At 39.5% G+C, this 23,860-nt stretch overlaps 1 protein-coding gene across 1 annotated transcript; it reads right to left on the bottom strand.

Moving 5' to 3' along the window:
• Positions 1–145: 145 nt before the first annotated feature.
• On the bottom strand, positions 146–23,860 carry LOC118017371 (cell cycle control protein 50C-like). Its single transcript, XM_035015226.1, has 7 exons — positions 23,562–23,860; positions 19,321–19,431; positions 11,774–11,875; positions 10,719–10,806; positions 10,174–10,314; positions 4,576–4,785; positions 146–1,947 (listed from the first exon to the last, which is right to left on the bottom strand). Exons 1-7 carry the CDS (start codon positions 23,751–23,753, stop codon positions 1,757–1,759), a joined length of 1,035 nt encoding a protein of 344 aa, XP_034871117.1. The 5' UTR covers positions 23,754–23,860; the 3' UTR covers positions 146–1,756.

Genomic DNA, 23,860 nt, shown 5'->3' with positions numbered 1-23,860 from the left:
TTTGCTTTTTTCAGCTTCTAGTGGCTGCTTACATTCTTTGGATGACAGTGCCTTCCTTGTATCACTCCAATCTCTTGCTTCCATTGCCACATCCCTGCTACTCTTCTGATCTCCTGCTTCTCTTATAAGGACCCACACAATTACATTGGGCCCACCCAGATAATCCAGGACAATCCCCCCCATACAATACCCTTAATTTAATCACATCTGCAAAGTTTCTTTTGACATCTAAGGTAACTAACATTCACTGGGTTTTGGGATTGGGCCGTGGCTATCTTTGGGGTGGGAGGTAAGGCATTATTTGGCCCACCACACCTGGATACCAGAGGTCACTGGTTACAGATGGAAGGTGAGATAGGGGAGGGGTTCTGAGATTTCAGCGTTGCAACTTGAAATTTGGTCCTTTTGGAAAAGTACTCAACTACTTGGTGAATGCAGGAAGTTGCAACAAAGAAATTATTTCTTGGCTGCTAAAGAGACAAATATGTGTTGGTACTGTATTTTTCTTTAACAGATGAAAGTTCTCCTAGAGACATCACAGAGTAAAGATTCTTCCATCTTAAAAAAGAAATATAAACATGTTTTTTAAAGTCTAGTATTCAGATCTATGTACACAAATCTGTGGGGACTCTTCCCCTGGCAGCTTTACCAAGTACTTTGTTCAGTCTCCTTTAAGTTACCTTTAGCAGGAATTCAAACATTTTTTGAAATAAAGGTTTTATTTATTTATTTGTCGGGGGCAGGTGGAGGGAGGGAGCACATGCATGACCAGGGCGAGAGGCAGAGGGAAAAGGAGACTCCCTGCTGAGCAAAGAACCCGATGTGGGACTCTATCCCTGGACCCTGGGATCATGACCTGAGCTGAAGGCAGACGCTTAACTGACTGAGCCACCCAGGCATCCCAGGAATTCTAACATTTTAAGATGGACCCTGAAAAGCTCCCTCAACACATGTAATTCAGGTATCATAAATACATGTCATCATTTGCATTCCAGAATATGTCATCCCAATATAAGTTTGAGAATTGTTTTGTGCCCTTAAATGATGAATACAACTTTTGAGAGAATCAGTAACTTTCAGTGCTTCCCTCTTGGCTACATGAATAACTTCAGAGAAGCCTCTGGCCTTTCTTTTTGGTGTACTGCTGTATTGTGAGTGTTCAGGGCACTCCACAATCTTTGCTTGGTATATTCTTAGCAAAGAAAACTTAGTTTTGAATCCATAGAAAAGAGAGAACATTGAATAAATCAGTTCTCAAAAATCATCCTGATGGCTCAATTTGATGCTCAACAATTGTTAGGAAGTCTATAATTTCGACCAGGCAATGAAGACTCATGGTCCGAGCCTGATTGAGGTTAAAAGGATTCATCTAATCTTGGGGACCCCAGGCTTACTTACTCTTGTCTAATGATGGCACTCTCTCCTAGGCATTCACCTACCTTCAGGCACAAGGGCTTCAAATAAATACCCAAGACTTGGTTTAGAACTCAAGGATGATTTATCTTCCCCATTCCAAGGACATTTTACTCTACATAACTATGTCTTTTCCTCCTCCTTCTGTTCCTCCCTGTCTTCCTCCTCATCTTCACTCTGAATCTCTCATTATTTATCTATCTGGGATTGTACTTGGTCAGTCAGTCCAGTTCCCCTTGATGAAATATCCCAGTCATTTCGAGCGTTGTCAGAAATCTTTGGCTCTGTTAGTTACTTCATTGTCCAATTCTGTGTTTTCTGCTTTTCTTCTTAAAACTTGGCTTTACTGCTGGATGAAGAGCATTTTCCTGTCTTTCAGCATCAAGTGAACTGCCATCATGGAAAACGAAGCCAACCATGTCACCGCTCCTGTCACTGTGTAGGCGAGACCTAAGAAAAGGCTACTGCCTCCACTCCATGTCAAGGTGGAAAGAACAACTGATTTTTCTCCTCTGAACCTGGTTACAGGAAAATCTAAGACAGGAAGACCTGTTAAGGATCTATCTCAAAACTTCTCAGCTCTACCACTGTATATCTTAAATATATTACGTTGAACCATATAAAATTGTTGTGTTTGTAGGTTTAAAAAAATGGTTGAATGTTCAACTTCATATTGTCTAATCTTTACCAATGTTGTATCTTGTTGGAATGAAATTAAGTAAAAGTAAGGCTTCCCTCTATATAGTTGTAATCTATAAAAGAGATACTGACACAAATAGATCAGACTGACTTACAGACAACTAAAAAAATGGACAAATATATTTAATTTCCTTTGGCAGACCCCAGGAAATGAAAAGAATAGAGATATGCTTTACAGCAAACCTAAATTTTTGTTTGTGAATCAGGAGACCCAGAGTAGGCTAAAGTCCTTCATAGACTAAGGTTTGAATTTCTACCTTAGAGAAATTTCTACTTCAAGACTAGTGAAGAAGAAAAAATAATGAGACAGATGGCAAAACATTTTTTGGTGGGAAAGCTAAAGGTGGTGCATTCATCTGGGTTTTGAAAAGGCAAACAACCTTCACTGCTGGGGAGAATATATTTGAAGTGGGTTTGCTATCGTTAGCATTTCAATGATGTCATTTTGATTATGCATGTGGCCTGAGGTTTTTAAACATCTGGTGCCTTTTGTAAACCAAACTAATAAACAAATAAAGGCTTCTCATAGCAACGGCACAGGACAGCGGCATTTCCCAGCAAAGCTCTTAAAAGGCCTCGAGTCACTTGGCAACATGCAATTTAAAGGCACAAGGAACCTGGTTAGGAAACAAGTTCTCTCTCTCTTTCTTTTCCATCAAAATTCCTCACTGTCACCAGGTCCCTGCGTGCCACCTTGACCCGCGGCCTGTTTTCTCTTTCCTCAGTTCCATTGAGAAGGCATTTTCCTCATACACAGAACATCTTCTTCCCCTTAGGAGTGGTAGGTGTTTGCTGCAGCTCAGATTTAGTTCTTCTCCTGGCCTGGCAGCCAGGCCTGAGGCAGGCTGGATACTACTCACACAGGGCTCAGCTCCGGTAGTGCAAGTATAGGACCGAAGCTCAGGATCTAGGTTCTGCCTGCAAGATTTTGACTTGAGAGTCATCAACATTAAAATATGACTGTGAGTGAAGTCACCCAAGGAGAGCTTGACTCCAGAGGAGAAACAGAGTGTCTCCTTTGTTTGGAACATGGACTCCCTTATGCTTCCCTCAACTCAAAACTCCCTGTCATGCATTGTGAGGACAGCAGTACATGATAGGTTTTTTTTCTTCCTGTTTTGTGATTGCAACTCTAACTGCTTTACTGATAAGGGAGTCATAGACAAAGTTGGGATCAGAAAGTCTAATTTGGGAGACCACTGTCAAGCAACTTTCAATCTCAAATTTTGGGGGGGGGCTTGCTGAAATCCTATTAAAAAGGTAATATTCTATGGTTTACTCTTTGATCTGAATGTGTAATGCTGCATAAGAGAAACAAGTTTGTGGCTTTCATTTGTATTTAGGGAGAAATGAAAATGAACGAACTGAAGGCAAACTGTACTGATCAGTGAACAAAAAGGAGGCAACAAGGTGAGAAGTAGAGATGCTGTCTCATCAGTGGGGGCATTTCTGATTGAGGAATATCCCCCTGTCAGAATGGAGATGTCCATACTCTAGGATAGAAAAGAAAAGATGGAGCAGGGAACTGCAGCACACACAGTCATTCACGTATTCTAAAGTATTTCTCATTCAAGCTCCCTGAGAGGTAAAGAAGAAACTAAGGAGGTAGACAGTTTTGTGGTAAGATCTTCTGGCCTGCTGGAGGGGTCCCACGAACAACTCCTAGTCAGTAGCCCTGAGATTGTGTATAAATATATAATTTTTGGGAGATAGTGTTTGGAGTCATCTTGAAGTTAAATCTTTTTGTTTTTAAGTCAAGAGTTACATTTGTATTTTTGAATTAAGTGAAAAAATTCAGAATCCCACATTAAAGCATGTGTCTCCTACCTTGGACCTTATGTCCATAACCAAGGCACTGACTCCTACTAGCTGGCTTGGTATCAAAGAGAGGGAAGGACACAGCGTCTTCAGAGCAGAACTTATAGCGCACCTCACACGGGTTGGATGGACTGCACCTGCATCTTGAGTCCAGGGCTCCCTTGGTCTATACTTTTGTTTAGAATAAAAGATTCTACAGTGTCTCTCAGTTTTCATTATTTTTAGCACATATTCTAAATTTACTACTTATTGAATCGCTCTCTCTTATATCCCTGGTCCTCCACCTCATCCCATCCGTCTCTGGTACACATCTCTAGGCCCACTGGTATTTAATCTTTCTTGGGGGATAGAAATAGTCCTTCCTTATGTGTCCATCCCTACTTACCTGATACTGCTATTAACTCTTATTCCTAAAAAAAAAATAAAAATAAACAAAGTACACATTTGATTACATAAATTGGAGACAAACTGCTCTCTGGTGACAAGTGACAGTATTACCTATAAGAGAACTATGTGTTTCTTCTTTATATATACAGATTAAATTGTAGAATAGAAAAGTACAAAGTGAAATAATTCAACAACTAGTACCCAGATGGATGCTGATTTTCCTTCATCCTCAGGAAGAAGAGCAGTATAAAAGGATACTATAGGTAATGTTGAAACTATAGTTACCAGCAGGCAAGCCCTCAGTAAAATACTGTATTCGATTGAGTCGACGGTACAGTTTTTTGAAAGTGGGAAAGGCGGCTGTCCGCATCCACACAATGAAGTCATCATTGAGAAAGCCATTGTTTCCTGGATCCTCTTCATCCAGTTCATAGACAGGCTTAGCCCAGGATGGGGGCTTTGTGGTCCCTGTGGGAAGAAAATCATTGACATGGTTGAGAGAAATCATCTACACCCTTCAGTTTTCCTTAGACTAGAGAGAATGAAATAACTTCAGCATTCTTGAGAAAAGAGAAATAAAAATTAAGACTTTAAAAAAAGTGTGTGTGTATAAGCTACCTAAGTAGGCAACCATTAAAAATAATGGATTATAAAAACTCTAAGGAAATATGGGGGAAATAATGATGATGTGTCATAGGGTTAAAACAGAACAGAATATCAAATTATATGTATATTATGTTTTTAACTATATTAAATGCATATAAAGCACTGAAAAAATAGGGCAAAAGGGTAATAGTGATTGTATTCAGGGATAGCATCATAGGGACTGTCTTCATTTTCTTTAGCTTCACTAGTAATTTAAAGACAGGAAATTAAAACAAGATATGATCATTTCATCTAAAACTTGGGTAATAGGTAAAGAAAAAAAGGTGACAACAATTGATGATGCAGTGGAACTAGGAACTCTTGTGCAGAGCAGAGAGATGTGTGGATTAATAATATCACTGGCAATCTAGGAACATGCATCAAAAGCTTTAATATATTTTGCACATATTTTGGCCTAGATATTCTACTTCTAGAAATTTATTCTAAGGAAATAATCATATATGTGCATGAAGACTATGTTAAATATTCTCTGCAGCAATGTGCTTAAGAGCTCAAAGTTGGAAGTAAGGAGGAGGAACTGATAAAGGGGAAGAGGCAGACAGCAAAGGTGTTATAAGCCTGTTTTATTTATTTTTATTTATTTATTTTTTTATTATATTATGTTAATCACCATACATTACATCATTAGTTTTTGATGTAGTGTTCCATGATTCATTGTTTGTGTATAACACCCAGTGCTCCATGCAGAACGTGCCCTCTTTAATACCCATAAGCCTGTTTTAAAGATAGGAGGCCTCACAGGTTTGGGTGTTGTAGGGATGTTGGAAGCACAGGATGGAAGGCCAGTGCCAGGGAAGGAGTCTACTGAGTTTACCTTCGTTCTCATACTTCCCACTTTAGCTCAGTGTGCTTGTCTGTCTCTCCCACTATACAGCATACTCTTCAGTACAGTGTCTTTTTTCCACTGGCATTTAGTCTAGTGCCTGACACATGGCAGGCATTCAATAAATGCTTGCTAAAGGAATGAGTGATTCCAATGAAAGCTGACAGAAGATAATAAAATCCATATTGAATTTTAAAGAATGAGTCAGTAAGAGAAAATTGTTTAATGAACTTTTTCGTTCTAGACAATTGTTTCTACTATTTGTAGAATCCAAATGCAAAAGAGGAAACCACTCTTTCTCAGCTCAATTGACTAAACTATTTTCTTTTAAAAGAAACCCATCCTGTTTTCTAAGCATGGTACTTGTAAAAGCAAGTGCTAAGTTTGGTTGGATTAATCTGTTGAAGTATGTTTGTACACTTAAACTTCCTCTGGGAAAAAATCCTTTGCTGAAGAAACTTCCTCTGTAAATATTGTGGAGCTCACCTATTTTGGCCCCCCCCCCCCAAATTTCAATCACTGTTGCTAGAATTTTGATGAAAATTGAAATTGCCTTTGGTACCTCCACTGTGGACCTTACTCTCTCATGAGCTCATGCCCCAAGACAACAGGTCCTGTAAGACACTGACATCCTAATCACCCAGGGAGCTTGTTAAAAATGTAAGTTTAAGCATGCCTTTCCCTACCAAGCCCTGATCCCACTTTATCCCATTTCCAGAGAATATGAGACGTGTGATCTAAGAGGCACCAACTTTCTTCCTTTTCCAAGTTGGGTCATTTGTATTTATCCATTCATTCAACAATAAGCACTTCTTGATTGCTCACTATGTATCAAGCACCAGGGATACAAAACTTCTAATTTCCTCAAGTAATTCACAGACTGAAGTGGGGATGACAAGTATTCAAACAGATAAGTACAGGATAATGTGCTAACTCTTACAGTAAAGGTAAGAACAGAGTGTAGCAGGAGATGAGAGAACACCAAGGACCCTTTGGTGTTGTAGGCCTGAGGTTATGTGGCAAGAGAAAACAACAGAATGTTCCCAACTTCCTTTCAAAAACTAGGGATTCAATCATAGGTACAGTGACCATAAATGCTAGTTTGTCTAAGATAGTCCTAGCTTATGTCCGTTGTCTGTTATCCCATCTGACTTAGCATTTATCCCAAACAAATAATGTACGTATAATTTCATCCTTCCACCTTCCAGCCATGGTCTTAGCTAGTAGTGTGTGAAATACTTATGTGCAGTGAATGGAATGCTTACTTTAACATGTGATTAATGAAGGATAACCAGAGATCCTTTCAATCAAAACACAACATATTCCTGTGACCCCTACCAGCTTTTTGACACTCCAGCCAGTTAGGACATAGCCTCTGTGTTGGCCTGTGAGATGCATGAAGCTGCCAGCCTACAAGTCAGTGGGATCAGTGGGAAATGTGGGAAATAAGAGGTTATGTTATACGTACTTAACATAGTGTGGGAAATAGATGCTAAACAGTTTTGCTGAGTGTAGGTTTGAACTCTGTGGTTTTATTATTTATTATATGGTACAAATATATAACTATTTTATTGTTTGGTATCAGTTTTTATTTGCTAGTAAGTCCTTTTAGCTGTAAAGAGCTAAAAAATAGAACATGTATGTTTAATGTAAAATTAAGTACAGTTTCTTGAGAAAGTTGATGAATGCGAAACTTGCAGTGTTGGTTGACATTTACCGCATAAGGGAACCATTGTGATGTCAATGACAAACCGAAAATTAAAAGACATGAATCTGCTGAAGAACATCAGAATCTAATTCAGAAATTTGTGGTTATTTTTAAGAGTGTATCCAAAGACAATGCTTTACCTCAGGTAGCTACCGAAGGTGTATTTATATGTCATTATGTGAGCATGACTTTTCATTTAGATCAAGTGAGCTTCCTTCTAGTTTCAATTTTTTATTAGTTTTTTTTTTTTTTTGGTAAAGGAAAGCTTTGTGTTGCCTCCATTAGTACAAAAAGAACTTTGTATACAGTTAAATGAGGCCAGTTTCACATCAGCATCTTCAAATGCTTCAAAATAGAAAATCAGTTAAGTTAATTATAATAATGGTTTGAATTTTTTGGTTTGACCTTTCATGGAATCAAAGCAAAGCTTTTTGATATTCAATCTTGAAAAATAAAAACTCTAACATTATAATAAATATTACTATAAATTCAGCTAAAAAATAAAAAATCAAGTGTAAGTTTTTGGTTTTGTAGTGATAGCATAAATACAAATTTGGTGGAGCACAGCATCAGAATAAAGATAATGTTCTTTTTTTTTTTTTAAGATTTTATTTATTTATTTGACAGAGAGAGACACAGTAAGAGAGGGAACACAAGCAGGGGGAGTGGGAGAAGGAGAAGCAGGCCTCCTGCAGAGCAGGGAGCCCATTGCGGGGCTCCATCCCAGGACCCTGGGATCATGACCTGAGCCAAAGGCAGATGCTTAATGACTGAGCCACCCAGGTGCCCCAAAGGTAATGTTCTTAATAAATTGAGAAATCTACAGATCAATGTACTTAAAATTGGTTGTGGTACATACATAATTTATAATTATATCCAAACAAGCTACAATATTTTACTAATCAAAAGAAGAGCCATAGTTGTGCAAATTTAAATATTTTTGTATATTCACAGTTAAAGAAACTGAACTGTAAAATTTTTACAATAATATGGATAATTAATAAAAGAAATACTTTAGGATGGTAGTATATGTGGTCTGTCTTTGCTATGCACCATCCAGCAGAATTTTAGAAATGTTTGAGCCTTTGAAGAACTATTTTGTATACCAAATGGTGTGTCCTACAATGATCCTAAACTTTTTTGGTAAATGAGCCTCTAACTTTTTGTTGAATTTTAGTCAAAATAGTTTTAAAATTTTAAACAAAGTATCCAAAATATGGAATGCCAAAAAACTTCATAGTTTTTGATTTAGTGAATTGTAATTATTGAAAGCCAATCTTGCAAACAAGAAGATATTAAAATTTACCCCTAGGAAAACAAGGGAATAATTGAACATATTATATAATGAGAGTTCAAAATGTGGACAAATTTAATTTTTAAATTCTACAATTGTACTTTAGAATATTTCAATTTAGGTAAAAACTTTTTTGATGGAGCTCCTATTTTTAACTGGATAAAATTTTTTCTGGGGTGCCTGGGTGGCTCAGTCTGTTAAGTGTCTGTCTTTGGCTCAGGTCATGATCCCAGGGTGCTGGGATCGAGTCCATCGGGCTCTCTACTCAGTGGGGAGTCTGCTTCTTCCTCTCCCTCTGCCCCTCACCCCTGCTCGTTCTCACTCTCAAATAAATAAATAAAATCTTTAAAAAAATGTTTTTCTCTCCCAGAATTAAATGATATCAAGAAGGTTTAAGATTTTGTAGCATCTAAATATAGGAATACACTTAGAAGAATCAGAGATAGAAAAAAATGTGAAATAAAAAGACAGTGCCTATGAAAATATTTAGGTTATAATACTAGCATATTTCAATACAAAAAGATTGAAAATGAAAATATCCTCCATTTAGTAAAATTGGCTATGAGTGTAATAGGTACCTCATCATCTATAGATATCTTCTCAATTAAAAAAAAAATACTAGGTTAAAAGAGAAGAATCAATTAAAGGTGCCAACAGTGTCAAATTGATTAACCATAAAGTTCAACTTCAAAAAAGACTGCAGATAATTTTGTGAAAAAAATATTTTAATAAAATATTTTTTAAAATAATAAAAACAACAAATTCATTAGAAAAATACAGGGGCATGCAATGAAGACAGATATGACCAAGAAACTGATTAAAATATGTGACTATATATCCAGAATAATTATTCTGCTTATGTTATCTTTTAATGTTTAAATAATAAAGTAGTTTTTTTAGTTGGCTTAATATACACAGATAGGTTATTTTAACTTTTGAAAGAGTTGCCTTTTAAAATAGTTTGTAATGGAATTATTTTATAGGTCCACCAATATGGTAATGTCAACTTATTGATCAATAAATACAAATTTCAAATAAATATATAACTTTAGTTATTCTAGTGCCCCCTTTCACTCTCAAAAGTGCACCAGCTTGGACAATAAATTACATGGTCACCCTAATTATAAATGAAGCAACAAGTTTCTTAAAACACTGCCTTTTTCCTAATGTAAACTGAAAGGAACTAGGGCATCAATCATTTCATGTTTCTGATAGGTATGTGATGGAGGTGTCCACAGGTAGGGGAAGTCAGAGCAAAAGGGAGGTCAGCAAAAAAGTAAAGAAGGAGGTATTATAAACATTTCCTCACACATAAAAAAGTTTCTATAAAGAGATAAGAATATTTAGCTAATACATGGGTCTTACCTGCAAATGCGCTAGAAAGATTAATGTAACTTGGATTCTGAAACTTGACATACTTATCTGTCCACCACGTAATTCCACTTCTTAGCATTGGAACTTTGATAGGTATAGATGAATTAAGGTTGTATGAAAGAATAATGGTATCTGTAAGGAAATTAAAAATTGTGCTACAGATGCAAGCAAGCATTTTTGCCCCATTTCAAAGTACAAAACCAGACACAGCTGAAAAATAAACCAGGGTTTTAGCAGACTCTCGACATGCCTACATGCAATAGATGTTGGAATTAGAAAACTATTCTTTTTCTTGCCAAGGCCCCAATTACTGGAAAATACTCTCAAGCTCCATTTAGCTCATGTTCCCTAACTACTTCAAATCTCTGGTAAGGGAGAAGTTATTTGCAAATGAAATACCGTAAGTCAGTGGATAATGTATACACAATTATTTTTTTTTTTGAACTGCTACTCACTTGCAGAGGTGATCTTCTGGACATTTAGGTTATTACACGCTTATGAAAAGGCACCCCATGGAGACAGGAAAAGTCACCTACCATTGAATATGCTGTTGGCAATAGCACCACAAGGAGCGATGGGAGTCCCATCGTGGGACTTGCTAAATGGAGCACAGTTTCCAACATCCTGGAAGCAAGATGATACAGTAAAAAGAAATACTTTGGTAAACTCTCTTAGAATGTTAAAAATGAGAACACTAGCAATGTAAATCAACCCACACTAATTTATTGACACATAACAAGATTATGGACTGCTACCTGTTTTTCCCAGACTTCTGGCTCACTTAGACTAGGAAATTTTTGTGTTTTGGAGATGTGTGTGTGTGTGTGTGTGTGTATAGTTTTTTTCCTTATTAACAATACATATTCATACCAAATATGTCTGCAGGAAGGAACTTACTTTGTGGGCTCTGCTAAATATCACACTAAGCCTACACCGGAATACATTATTAAAACTTTTTTTTATTGAAGTGTAATTCATATTCTGAAAATGATACAAATGGTAGTGAGTCTATACCCTAGATGACTTATCACAGGGAATCCATCCACCTAACTAGCAGAATATATTTTAAAAGAGTGGTTGCTAGAAAAAAATCATTCGATTATCACTTTCATATAATAATCTCAGTCTGGAAAAGATTTCCTTCTAGTTTTTTTGCTAGCATGCTGAGTATCATTTATCAAGAGTAAAATTTTATAATCCTAGGAGTGAAAGGCTATTTAATTAAACCAAAGGCTTTTAATCAATCAAGTAGAGCTCAATTTCCTTAAACATGGCTGGAGTGAAGGCCCAAATTATAGGAAGGGCAATGGTAAATATACAGGGAACTGGACTGAGACCACCCACTCAAGGTTACTATCAAAATGGTTGATGCATGAAAGGATAACCATTTAACTGGACAAGATTCACTCCTCTCAATAGCAGATACACTGAATACCCAGCCCCTTCAATTTATGCAAGAATGAAATGAGCATTCCTGCCTTATAAAACCTTAGGTTTTTAGTTTATTTCCCCATAACCTCTTTTAGACTTAAAGATCCACTTCGTTTAAAAAAAAAAAAAGAGTATTATACCAAATTAAATAAAGCCTTACCTTTAAGTCTGTACCCACCAGTTGGCTATTACTTCTGGATAGAATATAACGATAGAGATTCTGATAGAAGCCATACAATTTGTAGTACATATAAACATTACCCTGTAAAATGAGAAAAGCAAGAAGAGGAGAGTAAAAAGAATTACCTGGAATATTAATAAACATGGACAGGATTTTTGTAATAAAAAGTACCACAGAGGGCGCCTGGGTGGCTCAGTTGGTTAAGCGACTGCCTTCGGCTCAGGTCATGATCCTGGAGTCCCTGGATTGAGTCCGGCGTCGGGCTCCCTGCTCGGCAGGGAGTCTGCTTCTCCCTCTGACCCTCCCCCCTCTCATGTGCTCTCTCTCATTCTCTCTCTTTCAAATAAATAAATAAAGTCTTTAAAAAAAAAAAGGTACCACAGAAAGAATTGATAGGAACCGAAAGTTTCTTTAAATCAAGCAGAAACCCAAGAAATCATTTTAAAAAACCAGTGTTGGAAAATCCTTGTCTAAACAGAATTACTAAAATCACCAAATAAATTATTTTCAATGTTTTTGTAAGGGCTACTATGTTCCTGCCATGAAAAAATTTTAAAACCAGGTTTTGTATTCTCAATATATAAAATTGATGCTACAAATACTGTTATTTCTTAGCAATACCAGGAAAAATGCTTTGCCTCGGGGTTGTGGTAGGCATCAAAGTCAATGATTTCAAACCAAATCCTTGAACATATTTGAAGCTGGAGCCATCTGGGTGCATATGAAAGGCATGAGATTAGCTCCTTGTGGTCTGGCTCCAGGGGTCTTTGTCTTTTTATCCCTAGAATCTAGCACAGCACCTGGCACACAGCACTTGCTCAAGAAATGGTGAACCGTTTGTTATGGACAAAAAAAGAAGGAATAGAATAATTCATGGATCTGAAAGAAGGGTGATTTTCACCTTGGCAATAAGTTGCCTTGTTGCCGTGAGAGATGGTCCTTTTCATATATGCTATCCTATGAGGCTGTCTAGTCATAGGCTATCATCATGCTTACCTTTATGATGACATACCAACATTCTCCAGGCAGACTTGATACAGATTTTACTAACAGCACATATGATGCAAATGGAAATGCCCAATGTGGCTATTTATAATTAATATACTACCTACTTCCAAAATAATGAAGGCCTGCATCCAAAAAGATGAAGGCCTTTATTAAGTGCTCCCCATATGTTAAGTGCTATATTCAGTACTAGAAATACAAACGTATCCTTTTACAATCTCCTGATCAATTGATTTGCTTTTACTATGAAAAAATGGCACTTTTGGGATGCCTGTGCTGCTCAGTGGTTAAGTATCTGCCTTCGGCTCAGGTCATGATCCCGGGGTCCTGGGATCGAGTCCACACGGGGCTCCTTGCTCGGCGGGGAGCCTGCTTCTCCCTCTGCCTACAGCTCCCCCTGCTTGTGCTCTCTCTCTCTTTCTCTGACAAATAAATAAATAAAATCTTAAAAAAAAAATGGCACTCTGGAAAGGCTTCTGGTCTCACCCTGAGCACATGTAAGAGGATGAGTATGGAAAATGTGAGCCGGTACTCAGGGCAGGCTGGAAATCAAGGTCATGGTAAGGGTGGCCATTTACAGAAAACAACAAAGTCTCAAGAACTTAGTCACTTGTAAGAGAAGTGTCTGGAACACCGAGAAGGGGAGATGTTGGGTCGTGACAAAGAGGCAGGCCACAACATCATAAACAGAGAGCATGGGTGTGAAGGCGAACAAGCCAGGCATAGTGGGAATGACTGATTACACTTCCTCAGCCAACGAGGGAATCTCTACTACTGTTGACCCATAACTATAGAAAATATGAACCCCACGGAGTGGAATTTACCATACATTTTCTTGGAAGCTAAAAAGAGAGTTTTACTTACCCAAAGTGATACATTCACATAAATGACAAAATAAACAGGCAGAGAACACTCACCATACCAGGGATAGAAGAGTTTTAATAACCTTTTTTCAGTAATTCTTTGTCCAAGATTTAGGTTAACAAGGGCTCCCATATCATCATCTTTTTTATTGGTCCTAGAGGCACAAGGCACTTTATGGTGTTTCTTCTCTTTAAATTCAGTGGCACTCTGTGCAGGATTCCTGGTTTAAGGCAGTCTTGTGTGAACTCATTGCCTAGTATGTGTAATGTGTGCTAACTGGTGAACCGAAGGCTCTGTGGTTGCACTAACTAGTTTGGTTGGATTTTTATGAGAAAGCCTTTGCCTGAAAGGAATGGTTACCAGCTGGTAACATTTATTTGACTTCAAGGTTTCAAAGTACACAGACAGATGGAAACTGAAGCCCTTTAAGATTTTATCTTTTGGATTTTTTTCTTCAAAAATGTAAGTTCTCTGAGCCTCCAAGAAGGAATGGACTCTGCTGCACCTTGATTTCAGACTTTTGTCTTCCAGAACTGTGACAGAATAGTTTTCTATTGTTTTAAGCGTCTTCACCTTCCTGCCAAAATTAAGCAACACTAACTTTCTTTTTCAATTGAAGTATAGTTGATACACAATATTACATTAGCTTCAGGTGTACAACACAGTGATTTGACAAAGTCTAAACTTTATGTTATGCTCACCACAAGTGTAGCTACCATCTGGGACCATACAGTGCTATAACAATACCTTTGACTATATTCTCTATGATGTACCTTTTATCCCTGTGACTTATTCATGACATATCTGTAAGCCTGTATCTCCTCCCACTCCCCTTCACCCATTCTTCCCATGCCCCCACCTCCTCCCCTCTGGCCATCACCAGCTTGTTCTCTGTGTTTATGAGTCTGTTTCTGATTTTTAAGCAACACTAACACTAACTCAGCATGGTGAGTTGAGGAAGGCACGAAAGGGCATACTATAGATAACTAGAATCTTGACCTGTAAGAACACATACATAAAACCTCCCTCACTGACTTTATATAGATATCACTTATAATCCAAGTACAACTCAGTAATTTCCTTATAGTTTATATCTGACTTACTCACAAAATTGCTTAGCACTAGCCATAATCAATATGGTTGTATTCAGAATATTACTAATGCCAACATGCTTTCATTTGGGATCAAGAGAGAAATAAGAAAGGGTCACATAAAACCAAAGCTTCCTAGAACATAAATTCATTTAACTTAGCAGTTTATCTTTCCTCCATTCATTTAATCTTTCAACATTTTCTGAGCATCTACCACATAAATATACTGTGTTATGCACTGTGGAAGAAGCAAAGATTCATATGTTCATTCAACAAACATTAATTGAGCACCTACAGCGTGCCAGGCATTGTCATAGGTGCTTAGGACAAAACAGTGAGAGACAGACAATAAACAACACATATCATAGACTATTAATTTATATGGTATGTTAGAAGGTGATAAGTACTATGGAAAAAATTAAAATCAGAGCAGGTTAACAAGGATCAGGAGTATTACAAGAGTAGGGTGGGTAGACAGGTTGCAGTGTGAAATAGGACTGCCAGTGTAGGCCTTACTGAGGTGAGGGCTGAACCAAGACCTGAAAGAGATAGGGCAGTTGGCCAAGTGAATATCAGGTACAGGGGGGCAAGGCAAGAGAATGCCTGACTTGTTGAATGAGCGAGGAGTCTAGTGTGGTGGGGGTGGGGCTGGGGGAAGAGAATGAAGGGATTAGATCAGAGAGGAAGTAAGAAGCCAAATCATGCAAAGCCTTGTAGGGACTTGAGCTTTTTCACTGAGTGGAAAGAGGAACCATTGCAGGGATTTTTTATTTTTATTTTTATTATTTATTTATTTATTTATTTTTGAAAGATTTTATTTATTTATTTGACAGAGAGAGACACAGCGAGAGAGGGAACACAAACAGTGGGGAGTGGGAGAGGGAGAATCAGGCTTCCCGCTGAGCGGGGAGCCTGATGCGGGGCTTGATCCCAGGACCCTGGGATCATGACCCGAGCCGAAGGCAGACGCGCTTAATGACTGAGCCACCCGGGCGCCCCAGGGATTTTTTTTTTCAAAGTTTATTTATTTATTTATTAGTAATCTCTCCTCCCAATGTGGGGCTCAAACTCATGACCCTGAGATCAAGAGTTGCATGCTCTTCCAACTGAGCCAGCCAGTGGTCCCACTGTAGGGATTTTTGAGTAAAGGAATAACATATGACTTTGGCTTTAAAAAGCTCACTCTGGGGGTGCCTGGGTGGCACAGTTGGTTGAGCATCTGACTCTTGGTTTTGGCTCAGGTCATGATCTCAGGGTTGTGAGACTGAGCCCTGTGTTGGGCTCTGTGCTCAGCACAGAGTCTGCTTGAGGTTTTCTCTCCCTCTGCCCCTCCCTTCTCTCTCTCTCTTTCTCAAAAAAATAAATCTTAAAAAAGAAAAACTCATTCTGGGTGCTATGTTGAGACATGGATATAAAAAGGGAGACCTGTTAGGAGGCTATTTCAGAAATCTAAGTGAGAGGTGAATATAGCATGTTGCTGGGTGGTAGCAGAAGAAATGGGCGAAGTGGACAGAGCCTGGATACATTTTGAAGAGAGAGCCAACAAGATGGATTGGATGTGAAGTGTGAGAGAATAAAAGGAGTCACAAATGACTCCTAGGCTTTCGGCCTGAGCACCAGAAAGATGGAGTTGTTTTCAACTGAGATTGAGAAGTCTTTGGATGGATTAGGTTTTTTGTGGGGGTGGGGGGTGGTACAGTGGATAAGGGGAGAAGTGGAAACCAGGAATTCAGTTTTGGAAATGCTGAGCTTCAGATATCTATTAGATATCCATATGGTGACATTAGGAAGGCAGCTGGACATACAAGTGTGGATTTGGAAGAAATGTTTGGGCTATGGATATAAAATGGTGTTGGCAATAGATGGCATCTAAAGTCTGGAGGTAACTGACTTTCCAAAAAAGTGAACGCAGTTAGAGAGGAGAAGGCTAAAATTAGGACAAAAGTGCTGCCTATCTCAACATAAGGAGTTTGGGGAAAACAGGAAAAGCAGCAAAGGAACTGAAGAAGGGCAACCAGCGGGTTAGGAGGAAAACCAAGGCAGTGTAATATCTTGAAAGCCAAGAGAAGAAAGTATGTTGAGGATGAGGGAGTGGTCACCTGCGTCCAATGAGTGACAAGGCACTAAGGACTGACTGCTGAATTTATCAATGTGGAAGTCATTGGCGTCCTTGCAATTTCACTGAGTGTTAGGGGTAAAAACTTGATTGGAGTGGGTTTAAGAGAGAATGAGAAGAAAGGAACTGGAAGTAGCCAAGATAGACAACTCTTTTGAGTTTTCCTGCTAATGGGAGGTAAGAAATGGGCAAATAGCTGGCAGGGAAATTGGGAGAATAGAAGAGTAGTTTGTTTGTTTGAAGATAAATGAAATAATATGTCTGTATGCTGGGAATGACTGAGTAGAAAAAAAGCAGATGATATAGGAGAGGCCAGAACTTCTGAGTTAAGTCCTTATAAAGGCAAGAAAAGATGGCATCTATGTACAAGTGGAGATAAGCCTGCAGATGGAAACAGGGATAGTTGACCTATGGTAAAGGGAGGGTGGGGGGAAGGTTGAGTGTGTAGTGCAGATACTTTTGAGTAGGTAGTTGTGGTGTAACATGTAAAGCTTGTCCCTATCCTCAGGGAGGTTCCTCTAAGTAGAGGAAATGAGTCCACAGGATATTATTATACAAGTGATTATAATAAGTTCATTGGAATAAGGAAACAGTGCTCCCAGGATACAAATGAGGGCAAACTGTTGCTTGAGAAAAGAGTGAAAAGGAGGCTCAAGGAATGTCTAGGCATGTTAGGGGTTTAAAACAAGTGGCAGTGAGTGCAGAGACTTTCTAGGCAAAACAACAGTAGAAACATAGAGAGTTGTATCATGGGAAAGCAAGTTGGTCAGCTGTCCAGAATACAAGGTCTCCTTCTTCCTCTATCTTTTTATGAAAAGATTGCTAGGCCTCAGGTGGTTGAAGAGCAATCTGAAAGAGTGCTTTTTTGGGGGCGGGGAGGATGGTGAACTTAATTTGCAAATAACAGCTGGTTTAAAGTAGGGGAAGCCAAAGGCAGGAGTGCAGTTAGATAGCTCTGCTACTGGACCAGGAGGCCTGAACTGAGGCAATGCCAAAAAAAAAAAAGAAGAGGACAGGGTGGTTGGAGAGATGGATTGAAGAACAGTGTCCACACATCAGAGGCTTAGATGAAAAAGCAGTTGGCAGAGTAAAGTCAAAGAGGAAAGTTTGGAGTCTTAGTGATGGGATCTTTACTAGGAAGGGAAGTAAGGAGGGTTTTCCAGATGATAATGAGTCTAGTTTGGGACCAGCTGAGTTTGAGGTGGAAGCGGGGCCTTGAGGTAGGAAGCTCAAGGGGAATGCTCAGTGGGAAGCTCAAGAGAAAGCCTGCCTATACTTAGATTCATCCCATGCAGAGTCATCTATGAAGGGGAGGGAGGGGGATCAACCAGGTCAGGGAGGAGGACACTGTTGGGGGAGAGGTGTGGAGTCGAGAGGACAGGACAGGATCTTTGAGGAGTTAAAGGGAATAGTTTTTCATTTATTTGGTTAAGTCTTGACTACCAGGTAAGATTGTGGAGGCCCTGAAAAGGTGCCTCTTGGGTCTCCTACTACAGGGACAGTAATTGAGTAATGACCCCAGATGTCATTGCTCTAAAATCATCCTGTGTTTGCATTAAGGCCATGCTGCTCCCAGCTGCTCCTAATGGCTGAGCACAGCAGAGATACTGAGGCAGACTCCTTCAGGGACTCTCTGTTGGCCTTGCTGAAACTTTCTAAAGAATACACTGCAGTCTTAGACTTTCTCCCTAACTTCCTCCCTTCCTTCTCCCCTTCCGTTTTCTTCACAGGGGTCAGAGCTGTGTTGTGACCTGACAGTTCTCCCGGGATCCTCTGGCCTTCTCCCCATTTTCCCTCACAGGCAGTTCCCCCAATAAATCTCTTGCATGTCTGATCCTGTCTTGGCTTCTGCTTCTCAGAGGACTTGGACTAACATGAGACTTTAATCAGCCCAAGAGCAGGGACTTCTTTTAATATTTCTTTCGCATTTCTCATAATGCCTGACAGCCAGGCCAAGAGTTGCCCTTAGGGATTAGGCAATTGCAAATGTAGAATGACTTGAGGGGGAGGAGTAAGGGGGGGATGGGGAGAGTCCCAGCAGGTGTGTGACCCCTGACACTAACCTTGTCCAAGTCACTTAACCTCTCAGCCCATTAATTTTCTCACTATAAAATGAGTGGTTAGATTCAATGATCTCTATGGTCTCCTCTTGTGTTGACATTTGGAATAAAACCTGTCTGACTGATATTAAGAATTATGTTACAAAGTTGGGTGGGTAAAAAGTCTGGAAACTTAGAAACAAAGGAGAAGAATAACATTCCAAAGGAAAAAAGTAGGGGGAGAGTCGCGCATGAACTCAACACTTTGAAAGGTCCCTCACCAGTACTCTGCTTTATTTTTTGTATTTTCAGTTTTGGAAAGCACTTGGTGGAAATCATGAACTTATTGCCAAGTGTGAAATAGGAGTAGATCAGTGTACAGCTAATTGAAGACTCTTGAATTTCACTTACCTGCATTGTCTCTGAAAGGTAAAAGGGAATAGAGCAGGTGCATTCTTTGTCAAAATTGGTGGCATCTTCTCGCAGTTTTGCACAATTTCCACAGATTTCTGTGTATTTAATCTGTCAGGCAGGGAAAAGAACAATTACAAATTAAAAGTTACATGAGTTCATATTTTAAAAATCAAGGCCCGAGTCCACCTAAGTCTTCAAGCTCTCTGTGTCAAGGGCATGGACTCTGGGACATGAATGAAGGATAGTCCACTGTTGGGGACAAAGTGTTTCTGCAGATGCTTGGGAGGAGTGGGCCCTTTTACAGTCTTTCATTTTGGGACCTGGCAGTATTTTGCCACTGACCTGGAATTCAGTGTTTCTATTGCATATTTATGTAACCTGTCGTGATGTAGGCTTATGTCTCGGTCATAAAGAGGTGTCATTAGGAAAGTATTAGGCAATGACTCACGAGAACTGGGCCTACTGCCTGAAGCTAATCAGCTTTATGGGGAAGTCACTTCAGTTTTTCCACTATTGTGCGTAAAGTATTTGTACTAATGAATTTTTCTACATGACATCTAGAGGAAGTTATTAAAAAGGACCAAACACAGAAAAAGAAGGGCTTCCAAACTGTAGGGTTATTGATATGGGTGGAATAATTCTGATTTTAAGATGTTATCACATTCTGTTTCTTAGAAGTTAAATTCTGTTTAAAATGGTACCATGGACTCTTTAGAAAAGGGTGGTGTGTTTCAATCGAGCAAGTCCTAGGAGTTTTGGCTCAGAGCCTCACTTACGTAAAGATAGAGCTGTTAGAAGCTTAAGAGAGCGGGGCTCACAGAGAGCACAGAGGCTGTGCACCTCCCTTCTGCCCTTTCCTCACTGAGCTGAAGAATAACTGGAAGATTATGGGAATGGGAGGAGCAGGAAAGCAAGCGAGTGGCCTTCTCCTTGGTAAACTGCCAACAGGATTTAGGAGGGAAGACTAACGAGAAAGACAGGATTTTTTTAATCCTTGCAAACCACTGGGAATTTTGAAGCCAAATAGCCAAAGATTAGCTAAAAGGCTACTTAATTGTACTTAGATGCTTATATTTGCTTAAATCATTCTTTATTTTATACATGTACGTATGTATTGTTTTTAAATCATTCTTTAAGTGCACAGCAAGGCTTTAACTATTATTTTGGAAAATATCGATGTGCTGTTTGTGAAGCTGCATTCTAATTTTTAAGAAGCTTTAAAGAACAGGCCTGTCTCATAACTGACAGCACACTGAACTGCGACTGAGGAAACTGGGGTTCAGTTCAGTCAATTTTTGACCTTGAGTTAAATACTTAAACTCAGGGCCCACATTTTGTTCATCAGCATCATTTTGTCTAGCAATTAATTGACCTGTGAGCTTGAGGTAGTAGTATTCATTCTACTCCATGGATTCTAGTCAGAGTTCTATTAATGCAGAATTAGAAAAAAAATGTGTTTCATGATCAAATGATCTTTGAGTAGGTGATATCTAAGGTGCTTTCTAGTTCTAAAGTTTTATGAGCTAGCCAAATTATAAAAGCAGCCCAAGTATCCATAGACTGATGAGTGGATAACTATAATGGAATACTACTCAGCCATCAGAAAGAACGAAATCTTGCCATTTGCAAGATGTGGATGGAGCTAGAGATTATTTTTTCAAGATTTTATTTATTTATTTAAAAAGAGTGAGAGCGGGGGGAGGAGCAGAGGAAGAGGGAGAGAGAGAATCTCAAACAGATTCCACTGAGCTCAGAGTCTGACACAGGGCTTGATCTCACACCCCTGTGATCATGACCTGAGTCAGACACTTAACTGACTGAGCCACTCAGGCACCCCTGGAGTTAGAGAGTATTATGCTAACTGAACTAAGTCAGTCAGAGAAAGACAAATACCATATGATTTCACTCATAAGTAGAATTTAAGAAACAAAACAAATGTGCAAAGAAAAAAAAAAGAGAAACAAAGACTCTTTTTTTTTTTTTTTTAAGATTTTATTTATTTATCTGAGAGAGAGAGAATGAGAGAGAGCATGAGAAGGAGGAGGGTCAGAGGGAGAAGCAGACTGCCCGATGAGCAGGGAGCCTGATGTGGGACTTGATCCCGGGACTCCAGGATCATGACCTGAGCCGAAGGCAGTTGCTTAACCAACTGAGCCACCCAGGCACCCAAAGAAATGGACTCTTAACTATAGAGAACAAACTGGTGGTTACCAGAGGGGAGGAGGGCGGAGGGATGGATGAACTAGGTGATTGAAGATGGAAAAAATAATGGCCTTGTAAACCTATAGCTCTAAAATGACAGCAAAGGTCACACAGTCTGCTTGCTCCTCATAGAATTTTGGAGAGGCAGAAATGCTCATTCTTGCTTAAAGTGAACCAGAGAAAAGTCACTTCCTTGTTGTAGCCCAGGGCTAAGTGAGAAGAGGAAAATCACTTAGAACTCTTCTACTAGGTCTGTGCTTGATCACACTGGCCTGGGGTATGCACTTCATCTTATCACTCAATATAATGAAATACATCCATGTGCAAAAGAGAATCTCACTATCACAGCGGTTTCTGGGTTTCTTGTAGACAAGCAAAATGTTAGAAATAGATCTATCCTAAGTGACTAGAAAAAAGGTCTATTGGAAAATCTCCTTAACATGATAAAAATCATTCTGTTGAAAGCGGTTTGCAGAGTGGCCTTAGTGAACCATGGAGTGAAGTTCCCTTCACATGCATGAGGTGACATCATTTAGCAATGGCTGCCTCTTAATGGAGGCTGCACTTCACAGTGAGTGAGGGTGGATAACCAGAGGGGAAGAAGCAAGGAAGACATGGGAAGGGTGGGAAAACCAGAAAGAAAGGGGTTGGTGAAGAAGAAAATAGAAGAGTAAATAGGAGCTGTTTGTGGAAATGAAACAACCTTGTAAGCCACTTATGCTATGCTTTTCAATAAGGCAAGTTTAATTTTCTCCTGCCATTTTTCATCTGCTATTTGTGGGGCCTGGTCATTTACATCTCACACTGTGGGACTCAAAAGGACCTAGGGGCATTTAATTCCTGGGGAGATAAACTGCTCAGAGCTGGGAGCAGAAAATATAAGTGGAAAGGCATGAGAGTAGTGTGGTTTGGTAGGAGGAGTGGGACCTGAAATGATGTTTTCCTACTTAGAGTCCTCACTATTTGCCCTAATCCATTCTTTCACTAAGTTTGTGCCTACTATGTACTGGGCAACGTGCAAGGAAGGGGTTGTGGATGTGGTGAACGAGGCAACCATGGCTGAGCTCTCTGTTCTTATCACATACTACCTTACCTACTCTATCATTAGCTCACTGAGGGCAGGACTCAACTCTTACTTATCTTACTCATTTGCAAAGCCAACAGAACTCTTAGCACTTTCAGACACTCATGAATGTTAAGTCAACATTGACAGACCTGGCCTTCATGACTTTGCTGCTAGCCATGTCAGGAGAGGGAACAGATCAGCTTTCCATGGCTGCCTTCAGAGTGGAGGTCATAGACTGGGATGCCCAGTAATCTGCTCAGAGCTGATTTGAATTAAACATTTGCTTAATTTGTTAGACTGAATGCGAGCAAGGCTGATCTAACCTTAGGCCAACTCTTATGTCCCCTCCCCAGACCAGCTTCTCAAGGTTCTCATCCTCTAACAGCTTGTTAATCAAGTTGGCAAAGGCTTGTAATGGAGCGAAGGTATGCCCTTAGGTTCAGCTTTTCTCAGTCTTGAGTAGAATTTAGTTAATTTTGCTAAGTGTCCTTAAGAGGCCAGAAAGATTCGGGTTCTTGCCTTTCCTCCATTAAAGTAATGATCTCGGAGTTCGTTTGCAAAGGGAAAGATACAATGCTTGAAAGTGGGACAAAACTGAAGACCTCTTTGTCTCTTTACTTTTTTATCCATATGATTCATGGGCATCTGGCAGGCATTTGACCCTGCCTCTCCTTCTCCTACCTCTATCAATCCTTGGTCAGCACTCCACCAGTTTAAAAAACTTCTGACTTTGCCACGTTCCTGGAAATGAATGGCTGAGCGGACCAGTGTGAGAGTGATTGTCCTCAAGAGGGAGCAGGGATGAATAAAGCCAACATACAGAGGCTACCACCATCTGCACCGGTTGACTGAAAAACGGATGTTCTAGTCTCATCTGTTGAGGGGATGTGTTCTCAAACTGGCCCCTCACTTATGGTCCCAAAGCTGAAAACTCTTAGAATCTGCATTAAAAATGTAAGATGGGACAAACCTCTATTTCCTTGGTACTCTTTGCATTCAATATAAGGATGATGCCCACACCAAGGCAGAACACTCCTGTGGCAAAAAAGCCGGAGAGGACTCCAGTGGCTGAGAGCTGCAGCCGGTAGGCAGGCAATTGCTGCTGCTTCAAGGCAGTGTTGTCCGGCAATTTGCACCGGCCGTCCTTGGACGTCCTCTTCATTCTGGTCCTGCGGTGACTGAGATACACTTACAAGGCATGTATAACATTATTGCTCCTGGTAACACTGCATAATGGTGGTGCTAAATTAAGAATTAGGTGACCTTTCC

Source organism: Mirounga leonina, unplaced genomic scaffold, assembly GCF_011800145.1.
Source record: "Mirounga leonina isolate KUSES-001 unplaced genomic scaffold, KU_Mleo_1.0 Mir_169, whole genome shotgun sequence".
NCBI lineage: Eukaryota > Metazoa > Chordata > Mammalia > Carnivora > Phocidae > Mirounga > Mirounga leonina.
The sequence above is the reverse complement of the archived record's forward strand: the minus strand, read 5'-3'. Positions and strand labels throughout refer to the sequence as shown.